We start from the raw sequence: 13,641 nt of genomic DNA, 5'->3' as shown, positions 1-13,641 counted from the left end.
ACTGATCACAATCTGTAGTTATCTTGAATATAGGTTGTTGTGCTTATTTATTGCCTTTCTCTTTACTGTGGATTTCAAGGTCTCTAAGGGCAAGGACCTTGATTTCTTGCTCACAACCATTGTCTCCAGTGCCAGGCAGAGAGTAGGTGTTTAATCAGTATTTATTTATTTATTCATTTTATTTTATTTTTTAAAATTTTATTTTATTTTTAAACTTTACAAATTGTATTAGTTTTGCCAAATATCAAAATGAATCCGCCACAGGTATACATGTGTTCCCCATCCTGAACCCTCCTCCCTCCTCCCTCCCCATACCATCCCTCTGGGTCGTCCCAGTGCACTAGTCCCAAGCATCCAGTATCGTGCATCGAACCTGGACTGGCAACTTGTTTCATACATGATATTATACATGTTTCAATGCCATTCTCCCACATCTTCCCACCCTCTCCCTCTGCAACAGAGTCCATAAGACTGTTCTATACATCAGTGTCTCTTTTGCTGTCTCGTACACAGAGTTATTACTATCTTTCTAAATTCCATATATATGCGTTAGTATACTGTGTTGGTGTTTTTCCTTCTGGCTTACTTCACTCTGTATAATAGGCTCCAGTTTCATCCACCTCATTAGAACTGATTCAAATGTATTCTTTTTAATGGCTGAGTAATACTCCATTGTGTATATGTACCACTGCTTTCTTATACATTCATCTGCTGATGGACATCTAGATTGCTTCCATGTCCTGGCTATTATAAATGGTGCTGTGATGAACATTGGGGTACACGTGTCTCTTTCCCTTCTGGTTTCCTCAGTGTGTATGCCCAGCAGTGGGATTGCTGGATCATAAGGCAGCTCTATGTCCAGTTTTTTAAGGAATCTCCACACTGTTCTCCATAGTGGCTGTATTAGTTTGCATTCCCACCAACAGTGTAAGAGGGTTCCCTTTTCTCCACACCCTCTCCAGCATTTATTGTTTGTAGACTTTTGGATCGCAGCCATTCTGACTGGTGTGAAATGGTACCTCATTGTGGTTTTGATTTGCATTTCTCTGATAATGAGTGATGTTGAGCATCTTTTCATGTGTTTGTTAGCCCTCTGTATGTCTTCTTTGGAGAAATGTCTATTTAGTTCTTCGGCCCATTTTTTGATTGGGTCATTTATTTTTCTGGAATTGAGCTGTAGGAGTTGCTTGTATATTTTTGAGATTAGTTGTTTGTCAGTTGCTTCATTTGCTATTATTTTCTCCCATTCTGAAGGCTGTCTTTTCACCTTGCTAATAGTTTCCTTTGGTGTGCAGAAGCTTTTAAGTTTAATTAGGTCCCATTTGTTTATTTTTGCTTTTATTTCCAATATTCTGGGAGGTGGGTCATAGAGGATCCTGCTGTGATGTATGTCGGAGAGTGTTTTGCCTATGTTCTCCTCTAGGAGTTTTATAGTTTCTGGTCTTACATTTAGATCTTTAATCCATTTTGAGTTTATTTTTGTGTATGGTGTTAGAAAGTGCTCTAGTTTCATTCTTTTACAAGTGGTTGACCAGATTTCCCAGCACCACTTGTTAAAGAGATTGTCTTTAATCCATTGTATATTCTTGCCTCCTTTGTCAAAGATAAGGTGTCCATATGTGCGTGGATTTATTTCTGGGCTTTCTATTTTGTTCCATTGATCTATATTTCTGTCTTTGTGCCAGTACCATACTGTCTTGATAACTGTGGCTTTGTAGTAGAGCCTGAGGTCAGGTAGGTCGATTCCTCCAGTTCCATTCTTCTTTCTCAAGATCGCTTTAGCTATTCGAGGTTTTTTGTATTTCCATACAAATTGTGAAATTATTTGTTCTAGCTCTGTGAAGAATACCGTTGGTAGCTTGATAGGGATTGCATTGAATCTATAAATTGCTTTGGGTAGTATACTCATTTTCACTATATTGATTCTTCCAATCCATGAACATGGTATATTTCTCCATCTATTAGTGTCCTCTTTGATTTCTTTCACCAGTGTTTTATAGTTTTCTATGTATAGGTCTTTAGTTTCTCTAGGTAGATATATTCCTAAGTATTTTATTCTTTCCGTTGCAATGGTGAATGGAATTGTTTCCTTAATTTCTCTTTCTGTTTTCTCATTATTAGTGTATAGGAATGCAAGGGATTTCTGTGTGTTGATTTTATGTCCTGCAACTTTACTATAATTATTGATTAGTTCTAGTAATTTTCTGGTGGAGTCTTTAGGGTTTTCTATGTAGAGGATCATGTCATCTGCAAATAGTGAGAGTTTTACTTCTTCTTTTCTAGTAAGTATTTATTGAAGGAACAAAAACATTCTCCTTTTTCATGGTCAGCCAGGGGCCTATCCCAAGCCTCCTGTGCTGGCTGTTCTCTATCTGCCGCTCCAAACCCACGCTCCACCCTTCCCTGGGAAGTAGAAATGTAGACTGTGTCACCTGGGCATTCTTGCCCTTTTGGCTTTCATTGGGAACTAGACAGAGGAAGTGGGCTTCCCAGGTGGTGCTAGTGGTAAAGAATCTGCCTGCAATGCAGGAGATACAAGAGATGTGGGTTCAGTCCCTGGGTTGGGAAGATCCCCTGGAGAAGAGCATGACAACATACTCCAGTATTCTTGACTGGGAAATCCCATGGACAGAGGAGCCTCATGGGCTATAATAGTCCAAGGGGCTGCAGAGACTTGGACACGACTGAATGACTGAGCATACAGATAGTGGAAGCACTGGCACAAATCTGAGACTAAGAAGGAGGAGAGTGAGGCGGAGTATCTGTCTTCTCCCCCAACCCCTTCCCCGTCCCATCTCACCTTTTAGAATGAGTACAGACTGCTTCTCTTCCTTGACTAAAAGTTTCAGTCCCTTTCGGGTTCTCTGAGTCCTGCTTGCTTCCTTTTCCTTCCAGGCTTGGAGGTCAGAGGAGAGGAAGAAAAAGAGATTGTGTAATGATTCCCTCTGAGGTTCCTGCCAGGTGGCCTCCTGCTACCTGCAGTGTAGCAGTGGGGTTCTCTGCCATATCCAACCCCAGAGCATGGTCCCATTCCTTGTTTGACTTTTACCTCATTAAACTCCACCCACAGCTCTGTAAATAGTCCTTTTATTTGATTCTCAATGACTGCATTTGAGCTTGCCATTCTTATCTACTGGGACTCTCAGATTAATAACTTATTCACCTGTGAGATGGGAAAGTTGACTGAGGGAAGTTTCTAATGCATCAGCATTTCTAGCATGGCTACTGCTGGTCACTTTTGAAACCAGTGGTTAATTTCAGCAAAACTGATTGCAATCTGAGTTATCTAAAGATAAACTTGCTGCTCCATTTGTGGTTCTCTGTGCCTGTCTTGTTATCTGATAATGTCTAGACTATGAACGTCTTATGTAACTTTTTAAAGAATTTTATTTTTAATTGGAGGATAATTGCTTTACAATGCTGTATTGGTTTCTGCTGTAAAAGAACGTGAATCAGCTTTTTTTTATACATATATCTCTTTCATCTTGTGCTTCCATCCTATCCCCAACCCCCATCCCACTCATCTAGATTGTTATAGAGCACTGGGCTGAATTCCCTGTGTTACACAGCCAGCTATCTATTTTATACATAGTTTGTGTGTGTGTGTGTGTGTGTGTGTGTGTGTGTGTGTATAACAATGTAACTTTTAAACCCTTTTGATAAAAATTTTTTCCCTAGGATTGAGGATAAGGTTGTTTTTGTGAATGAGGTATCTAGATTGCTGGGGTGTAGGGATACAAAAAGAGGGAGGCTTTCATCCCTTAATTCTGTGGATATTCTCCTTTGGACCCACTTATATTGAGCCAAAATCCACTCCTACCCTTCTTCTCCTGATGCCACCTTTTTGCATGAACCATCCAAAATCAATCCCTCATGGAAAGAAATTGAACAGAGATCTGGACTGACCTCTAAATCCTGTGCAGATTTCAGTGGTGAACTGAAGCTTGTTTGATCACGTAAACTTGAAAGGAGCTCTCATAGGATCAGAGGCTCCAGGTTAAAATGGATCTTAGAAGTCATCAGTTCCTTCCCCCATCAGATTGATCATTGTAGATAGAGGATCTTCTCCTAGTCTTCCAAACACTGCTTGAACAGCTACAAGGACAGAGAATGAGAGCTGGGGAGTGAGTAGATTTTTTAAAAGATGGTCTACTTGATCTTGGCTGGATTGAAGATTTTGTTCCTTACAAAGAGCTTTTTTTTTTTTTTTTTTTTAAATAGAAAATACGGGGTTTAGTTTAGCTCTGTGACTTCTCATTCCATCTCGTCCAGCACCCAGGTCTGTGACCCCTCCAGGGGCTTGGATTCCTAAAGGGAACACTTAGGGAGCTGTCGTGTGCTATGCCCAGCCAGCTTTTCAGAGTGCCATGGGGATACTCTGCACTTGTGGATTAAGCCAAGCTTATGGTAGGATCTTTGATTTTCTGATAAGGATAGAAGTATGACCTACTGGTAATACCAAGAGAATGTCTGGTTTGCTCCTTTGGTAACTAGAATAGTGATTCACTGGGAGTAATGCATTGGCCCTGTCCACATTGCCCCTGTGCGACACTGAATGGGTTTCAGGGACACCAACGTACGGACCTCTTTAGCCTTCGCAGTGATTGGGCAGACAGCTGGTGGTCTCTGCCTGTGAACCTGACCTGACTGTGCCATACAAATATGGTCACTGTCCCCTGAGTACCATGAGGACATAAAGATTGGGGAGTATTATTCCCTTGCCCTCCTCTTCCTTCTACCCTCTCTCCCTCCAGACCTTCTCTCTCTCCTCATATCGCTGATGTTCACACCGTCATCACTGCTGATGTGTTGTTTCCTTGTGGTTTCTAGATGATCACGATGCAGTCCTGAGGTTTAATGGGGCACCCACAGTCAAATTCCAACAAGACGTGGGCACGAAAACCACCATTCGTCTGGTAAACTCTCAGGTAAAACTTCTTCTGTGCAGAAATACATCCTTCCACAAACATGGGTGGTGCTGAGTAGGGTGCAGCCATCAGTACAGAGACTCTGCAGGTAGCCTGTCTGCCATCGAAACCAGCTCTGCCTTTTGTGAGCTAAAGAGTCGTGCATATGTTACTCCTGCCTCTCTGAAGAGGGGACAATGATAGTGTCTATCTTCGTCACAGGGTTGTGACGAAGGAGTAAGAAGATCCACACAAAGCACGCAGTGGCTGGCATTTATGTGTCAATGTTATCTACTCTGATATTTATGTGTGCAGAACTGAGGTGGCTGTGGAGGGTACACGGTGAGTGAATCAGACTCAGCCCTGCTCTCATGTAACTTACAGATACAGTCCAGTAGTTATACAAACAAATGTAAAGTTACAACAGATAACTACAAAGAAAAGGGTCAAGGTGCCACCAGAACCCAGAAAGGGGAGGTGTCCCTAGACAGGGAAGTCAGGAATAGCAAGGAGGTGTCTTTGCTGTGCAGGAGGAGTAAGGGGTCATGGTGAGAAGTGTGGGAAGAGGCAATGGCCTAGGGAAGGTCCTGTGTGGAAGGAGACAGGGGGGCACCAGGACCCAGAAAGAGGTGAGAGTCTCGGGGGGTGGGGTGGGGGCATGTAAAGGTGGACGAGGCTGAGGATAAGAAGGAGCTTGGCCACGGTGCTTGTCTTCTTCTTTGATGCACGCCCACACTTGCATTTTGTAAACATCCCTGGCTTCCAGTGATCACTGCAGTAGATGCAGTGGGTCCAGTGGATGGCGAAACACGTTTAAGAGGCTCTTAAAATCGTGTGGACTAGAAATGCTGGCAGTTGTACCAGAGTGGACATGCAAGTGACTGTGAGAAATGATGGATTTGAGAGCTATTCCATGTGTGCAGATGACAGGCTCTATGTGGGGTTGAGTGTGAGAGGTGAAGGGAGGAGGCCACAGATGCACCTGGGCTTCTGGCTTGTGTAACTGGCCAGCTAGAGTCACTGAGACTGCAAAGAGTATTGGAGATGTTTTGGGTTGTGAGGGGCTTGGTCAGAAAGGCGGGCAGAGATAAAGAAATATATATATCTTCTGGATATGCTTGATCTGAGCTGCTTTTTATGTATCTGTGAAGAGAGGTCAAGTTGTGCAAATGAGATTGGAGGTCAGTGGAAAGGTTTGGACTGCAGATGAGGATTTGTAAATCTTCTCTTTCTATGTGGCAACAAACAGTGGGACCAAATGAGAGCACTGGAGAGGTGTAAAGAGAAGAAAAGTCCATGCAGGAGCTTTGGGCAATGAGAGCAGTAAGAAAGACATCAGCGCCACTAGATTCTGCTTAAAGGCCAATTTAGATGAAGATTGAAAAGCATCATTCTCTCCTTAGCAAAATGGAGGTCACTGTTGGCCTCAGCAATAGCTAGGTGATGAAGGGAGAGTGATAAAGCCAGAAGCCAGACTGGAGTATGAGGAGAAGTGAGATAGGTGGAGGATGGCAAATACGGAGAGTTCCTTCAAGAATTCTGGTTCTGAAGGGCAGAGAGAAATAGAGCAATAGTTGGAGAGAGAGTTGAGGGTTCCAGGGCTCGTTTTTGTTCATGTTTTAGATTAGAGAGAATTGAGAATGTTTAAAAATCAGTGGAAAGACAGTCACAAAAGGACAAATACTGTATGTTTCCACATACCTGTGGTCCCTGGAGTAGTCAAACTCATAGAGATAGGTGGTTGCCAGGGCCTGGCAGGAAAGAGGAATTGTTGTTTAATGGATATAGAGTTCCAGTTTGGGAAGATGAAAAAGTTCTAGAGATGGATGGTGGTACAAACCCAGGTTGTACAATAGTGTGAATGTACTTAATGCCACTGAGCTGTACACTCAAAAATGCTCAAAAGAGTATATCTTCAGTCAGTTCAGTTATTCAGTCATGTCCAACTTTCTGTGACTCCATGGACTGCAGCACACCATGCTTCCCTGTCCATCACCAGCTCCCAGAGCTTGCTCAAACACATGTCCATCAAGTCAGTGATACCACCCAATCATCTCATCCTTTGTTATCCCCGTCTCCTCCTGTCTTCAATCTTTCCTAGCATCAGGGTCTTTTCCAATGAATCAGTTCTTTGCATCAGGTGGCCTAAGTATTGGAACCTCAGCTTCAGCATCAGTTCTTCCAATGAATATTCAGGGTTGATTTCCTTTAGGATTGACTGGTTTGATCTTGCAGTCCAAGTTTCTCTCAACAGTCTTCTTCAACACCAGAGTTCAAGAGCATCAGTTCTTTGGCACTCAGTATTTTTTATGGTCCAATTCTCACATCCATACATGACTACTAGAAAAACCATAGCTTTAACTATATGGACCTTTGTTGGCAAAGTAATATCTCTTCTTTTTAATATGCTGTCTAGGTTGGTCACAGCTTTTCTTCTTATGTTACATATATTTTATCACATACACACAAATTTAAGTCAATGAGAAAAAAAAAAGTTGATCCAGAAATTGAATATACTAAAAAGAGGTGACACTGAAGTCAATGGTAGGAGTGGTTGGTCCAAAACCTAGCGGAAGATTAACCCCAGCAGGAGCAGGTCAGAAAGGAAGGAGGACTGGGGAGGGGGAGTAGCTGGAGGCAGTCTGTAGTGATAGACTGAAGGGGCTTCTGTTTTCTCTGCAAAGTTAGGATACAGAGAAAAGGAGACATTTTGTAGGGAGGTGAGGGGAAGAGAGGTTTTAGTAGAGGACGTTTGAGCCAAGAAGGTTTGAAATTGTCAATGAGGATGGAGTAAACCAGAGGAATGGAGCAGGATCTCTAGGCATGCTGACCACGTTGAGGTTGGGACCATGGATTCAGAGAGAAATTCAGTTGTGTTTGCTCATAGGTGGTATGACCCACAGGTCAGCAGGCAGCTGAATGTGAGGAAGCATGGAGGAGGCCTGAAAATTCTCTTGGATTTGGAAGGCTACCCCGTTCTTGGGCATCTCTTCTAGGTGTTGGAAAGTTGCTCAGTCGTGTACCACTCTTTGTAACCTCATGGACTATACAGTCCATGGAATTCTCCAGGCCAGAATACTGGAGTGGGTAGCCATTCCCTTCTCCAGGGAATCTTCCTAACCCAGGTATCAAACCCAAGTCTCCCACATTGCAGGTGGATTCTCTACCAGCTGAGCCACCAGGGAAGTCCTCTGGGTGTTTAGTGATGAATTAAACCTCAATCCTCAAAGATTCTGAAATTTTAATTTCTAGCAATTGCTCTCCTGGGTATACATGCAAAGGAAACCAAAACAATGCTGTGAGAAGATCCATGCACCCCAGTGTTCACTGCAGCACGGTTTACAATAGCCAAGACATGGAAGCAACCTAGATGTCCAGATAGATAAATGAATTAAGAAGATGTGGTATATACACAATTGAATATTACACAGCCATAAAAAAAGAATGAAATTTTCCCATTTGCAACAACATGGATGGACTTGGAGGAAATTATGCTAAGTGAAATAAGGGGATTAAGAGGTAGAAACTACTAGGTACAAAATAAAAAGCCACAAGGATATATTGTATAGTGCAGGGAATACAGCCACCATTTTATAGTAACTTTAAACATAGTTGCTATGCTGCGATTGAAACAGTATATAATATTGTTTATCAACTGTACCTCAATAAAAGAAAATAAATAAAGCCAAGGTAAGTTTGCCTGAGAATTACCACATAGACCTTGATCCGATTTCCCCCTCAGCACTTCCTGCGTGAGTGACTTGAGCAAGTTGCTTTATCTTTCTGAGCCTCAGTTCCCTTATTTGTAACAGGGAAATAGTTACCGTTCAGGGTCTTTGTAGGATCCAGTGAGACTGCTTAGTGTGGAGCAGGTCACTCGGAGGCCCGCGTGCTGCAGTGAGGACTCAAAAAAGGGTGGCTGTGGTCACTAATGCAGAATGAAGCCCTGCCCATGTCTGCGCAGTCTCCATGTCCTCTCATTTCCTAGGCAAGTGGGTTTCTTGGCTCCTAGTAGGGATGCCAGCCAGCTTGGGATTACTTCAGAGGTGCCTAGCAGAAAGAGAAAGTTAAAGGATAATTTTCAGGAAAAAGTAAGCTCATGACTCTCATAGAGATAGTGTCTATTTTATTCATATGAGGAGGGAACCAGGCACATGTTATAACCGCTTCAGAGAGAAAGTCAAAACAGTATCAAAATTTGAATAAAGGACAAAAAAAACCCAAACCACCTCATTTTTTTTTTTTCATCTTTTTTTCCCATGAGGTAGGCAGGAAGAGGAGGGAATCTACTGAAATTCTACTGGGCAAGGTTGAATAAGCATGTCTGTAGTTTGCTACAACTAAGAGCTGTAAGACAGCTCCTCTGTGGTCAGAATCTGATAAAGAAAAAGGGTGTGCTGCAGACCATGCATAGTTTTCCTCTGAGGGACAGCATTTGTCCTGCACTTCTGGATGGCTGTGCTCCCTCTGCCAGGGCTGAGAAGAGGGTGGCTGACTTCCCAGGGTGCCGTGTCCACTCATAACAAAAGCATTTCCTGTCCTCCTCAGACACACTGACCCTACTTTCTGTCCTACTGTAAGTGGCACTGAACATCCAGGCTGTTCCTTTGGCACTGGTCACGGGAAGCTGCATGACCGCGCTCCTTGTGATACTGACGTGTGACTGATGCCCTTCTGTTATCGTCCTTTCTCATCTTGCTTTTCGAGGAAGCTGGCAGTCAGTCTCCTTTGCCTTTTGCCCAGGTTGGTTATCTCAGCTGTTTTGTGTCTGCTTCTGAGCAAACTGAGTCCCCACATCACACACAGACTGCACCTGGCACTCCACAGTTCCTGGGGGCATAGCTGTGATCTGTGGGCTTGGTAAATTATGCCTTTGAGCAGCTCATTCTCTTCCCAGAGGGAGAGCTCCTCTGGACGGCAGCTGGGCCCAGGTTTGTTTGCTCAGCACCCAGCCTCCTCACCTGCAGAGATGTGCATCTGGCCTGTGACAAGGCCATGGAAAACAAAGAGGTGGTTCCTTACTGAGAAGATGGCTTTTTATAAGAGAATGGTGTCACACTGTGAAATTTCAGTAGATCTATTTGGGCAAGTATATGCCAGGTATTGTTATGAGATTCAGCTGGAAAGCTATAGTTAGCTAAATGTGAGTCTTTAAATAAATTCAATTGTGACTCTAAGTGTAAAGGTTTTGTGAGACTGAGCTGAGCCCCTGCTGGGCCCAGTGCTTCCTTAGAGACACTTGTACAGGTTGGGAAAGAGAAAACCATGCACAGTGGGACATATGCTGACTGGACTTCACCCAGGGCATTTCCAGATCACAGGACTTCCCTGGTGGCTCAGACGGTAAAGCGTCTGTCTACAATGCGGGAGATCCGGGTTCGATCCCTGGGTCGGGAAGATCCCCTCCAGAAGGAAATGGCAATCCACTCCAGTACTATTGCCTGGAAAATCCCATGGACAGAGGAGCCTGGTAGGCTACAGTCCATGGGGTCGCAAAGAGCCAGACACAACTGAGCGACTTCACTTCACTTCACTTTATCTTGAGATATGAGGTAGTGCCACTTACAAATACCTCCATCATCTAAGGGCCATATTTGTCTTATCATATTTAATCTTCATGATAACCCTATGAGGTGTGGTCACCGAACATTATTTTATATGAGGACAAAGGTCCGTCTAGTCAAGGCTATGGTTTTTCCAGTGGTCATGTATGGATGTGAGAGTTGGACTGTGAAGAAGGCTGAGCACTGAAGAATTGATGCTTTTGAACTGTGGTGTTGGAGAAGACTCTTGAGAGTCCCTTGGACTGCAAGGAGATCCAACCCGTCTATCCTAAAGGAGATCAGTCCTGGGTGTTCTTTGGAAGGAATGATGCGAAAGCTGAAACTCCAGTACTTTGGCCACATCATGCAAAGAGTTGACTCATTGGAAAAGACTCTGATGCTGGGAGGGATTGGGGGCAGGAGGAGAAGGGACGACAGAGGATGAGATGGCTGGATGACATCACCAACTCAATGGACGTGAGTTTGAGTGAACTCCGGGAGTTGGTGATGGACAGGGAGGCCTGGCGTGCTGCAGTTCATGGGGTTGCAAAGAGTCGGACACGACTGAGTGACTGAACTGAACTGAACTGAACTAGCTTCAAAGAGTCGAAGGGAGTCGCTCAGGTTGGGTAGGAGATAAGCAGTAGAGGTGGATTGAATCTAGGTTTGTTTGCTGGTGGTATTTTAACTCCCCTGAACTTTCTTTTAAGCTTTTCTAGGTCGTTGCTTGGAGAAGGAAATGGCAACCCGCTCCAGTGTTCTTGCTTGGAGAGTCCCAGGGATGGGGGAGCCTGGTGGGCTGTTGTCTCTGGGGTCGCACAGAGTCGGACACGACTGAAGCAACTTAGCAGCAGCAGCAGCAGCAGGTCATTGCTATTTTTCAGAGCCAGAGAAGGAGATTGACTTGATGATATTGGACTCAGGGTACCTTCTTACTCCAAACCTCTAGGTCATAAGTGGTTTTCAACATGTCAGAGCTGCCCTTGGTCTTCTTTTCCTTGTGTAGCCCATCTGTTGTGGTGTGGGGCCAGCTACCCTGATTCCATTCAGTCAATCAAATAAGTTCCCACAAGATCCTGCCTAGTGTGAGGGAAGAGCAGAAGGAAACAGTGCTCATAAGGACTTCCCTTTGGATGAAGAGAAAAAGACACCCAACCCCCAACATGTTGTTATTGTTGGTCAGTTGCTAAGTCATGTCCAGCTCTTTGTGATCCCATGGACTGCAGTGTGCCAGGCTTTCCTGTCCTTCACTATCTGTCAGAATTTGCTCAAACTCATCATTGAGTCAGTGATGCCATCCAACTATCTCATCCTCTGTCGTCCCCTTCTCTTCCTGCCCTCAATCTTTCCCAGCATCAGCGTCTTTTCCAGTGAGTCAGCTCTTCACATCAAGGTGGCCAAAACATTAGAGATTCAGCTTCAGCATCAGTCCTTCTAGTGAATATTCAGGGTTGATTTCCTTTAGGATTGATTTGTTTGATCCATGCCATCCAAGGGACTCTCGAGAGTCTTCTCCAACAAGGCCAGTAAAGGTGAAGTGCAAAAACAGAGTATATTCTTTTTCTATGAGTCTGACTGTTTTAAGATACCTCATATAAATGGAATCATGCAGTTGTATTTCCCTCAGTATAATGTCCTCCAGGTTCATCCTTATTGTCATATTTGGTACAATTTCCTTTTTTTTCCTTTTTTTTGAAGTTAATATTCCATAGAAACAGACTGTTAAGTGGTGGTTTCCAGGGGCTGAGGTGAGGGGCAGATGGGGAATTGCTATTCAATGGGTATAAAGTTTCAATTGTGCAAGATTAAAAAGTTTCAGAGATCTGCTGTACATTGTGTCTATAGTTAATAATACTGTATTTTGCACTTAACAATTTGTTAAGAGGGTAGATCTCATTTTGTTTTCTTACTGCAATGAAAAACAGAAGGGCGTATACTCCAGTGTGGGGCTGCCAGTTTAGATAAGGCATATCTTTGGCACGGAATTCTTTCTGTGCAGGCATTACTGAATTGAGAAGGGGACATTCAAAACCTGTATTTAATTTGTGGAAAATAGCTGTGTTTAAAATAACCTCTCTCTGACCTCACACCCCATTTCAGCTCAGTTACCCGCTGCGACTAGTGCTTACACCTCACTCAACCTTAAAAATTTTTTGTCTACACTTTGAGGTCATTTGCTAGGAATTTTTGTATCTATGTTCATGAGGGATGTAAGTTTGTAATTTTGTAATTTTCCCTTCTTATAATATCTGTCAGTGTTTTTGATATCAGAGTAATGCTGCCATTGTAGAGTGAGTTGGGAATTGTTCCTCCAAAATTTTTCTGGAAGGGTTTGTGTAGAATTAGTATTACTGTTTTCTTGACTGTTTGGTAGAATTCACCCAGTAAAGTCATCTGGGCCTAGAATTTACCTTGTGGGAAAATTTTTAGCTACAAATTCAGTTTCTTTAATAGACACATAATAGATAGTTATTCATGTTACTTGTTTCTTCTTGACTTCTTGAGTTTTGGTAGTCTGTATCTTTCAAGAAATTTGTTCATTTCTTCTAAGTTATTGACTTTGTTATCATAAAGTTGTTCATAATTCCCTCATTATCCTTCTAATATCTGTGGAATGAGATGTGATGTCTGAGGTGATATGACATCCTTCAAGGTGAGTCATAGTATTGGAAATCCTAGAGCTAAAAATGACTTTGGAGATCAAGTAGCCATTCATTCATTCCAGAATGAGTTATTGATCACCTGCTCAATGTGAACAGAGCTAGAACTCATCCACTAACAACAGCAGAACAGAAACAGACATGCTCCCTGCCCTTGTGAAGCCCAGTGTCTTGCTTGATCATTTCATTTTACAAATGAGATAACCGAGGCCTGAGAAGAGAAGGTGACTGGTACAGGTGCATGCAGGGCAATGGCAGGCCATGTAGACTGAGCCTTCCTGACACTTGGCCCACGACTCTTTCCTGGTTCTCTGATGACACCTTCTAAGTCCATGTTTTCTCACTCCCATCATCTTATTTATCCACCTCATTTATTACCTAGCTGTCTCATTAGGAGAGGAGGCATTGTGGTCTGTTTCGTTAACATATGCCCAATGCCCAGCTGCCAGAATAGTGCCTATTACATATCTACATTACATAGTAGACATGCAAGAAATATTTGTCTAGTGAAATATAGTCCAGGGAACCTTC

The 13,641-nt window shown here is 43.2% G+C and overlaps 1 protein-coding gene across 2 annotated transcripts in view; it reads left to right on the top strand.

The window, feature by feature from the left end:
- The window catches only part of ST6GAL1 (ST6 beta-galactoside alpha-2,6-sialyltransferase 1), a 151,510-nt gene that overhangs the window by 118,491 nt on the left and 19,378 nt on the right, over positions 1–13,641 (top strand). For both annotated transcript variants that reach the window (XM_027538537.1, XM_027538547.1), the window contains one exon: positions 4,831–4,928. In XM_027538537.1, coding sequence (XP_027394338.1) covers positions 4,831–4,928 — 98 coding nt within the window. The remainder of the gene's footprint in view (positions 1–4,830; positions 4,929–13,641) is intronic.

This window comes from Bos indicus x Bos taurus, chromosome 1 (assembly GCF_003369695.1).
Source record: "Bos indicus x Bos taurus breed Angus x Brahman F1 hybrid chromosome 1, Bos_hybrid_MaternalHap_v2.0, whole genome shotgun sequence".
Lineage (NCBI taxonomy): Eukaryota > Metazoa > Chordata > Mammalia > Artiodactyla > Bovidae > Bos > Bos indicus x Bos taurus.
This window is presented reverse-complemented; position numbering and strand designations above follow the sequence as displayed.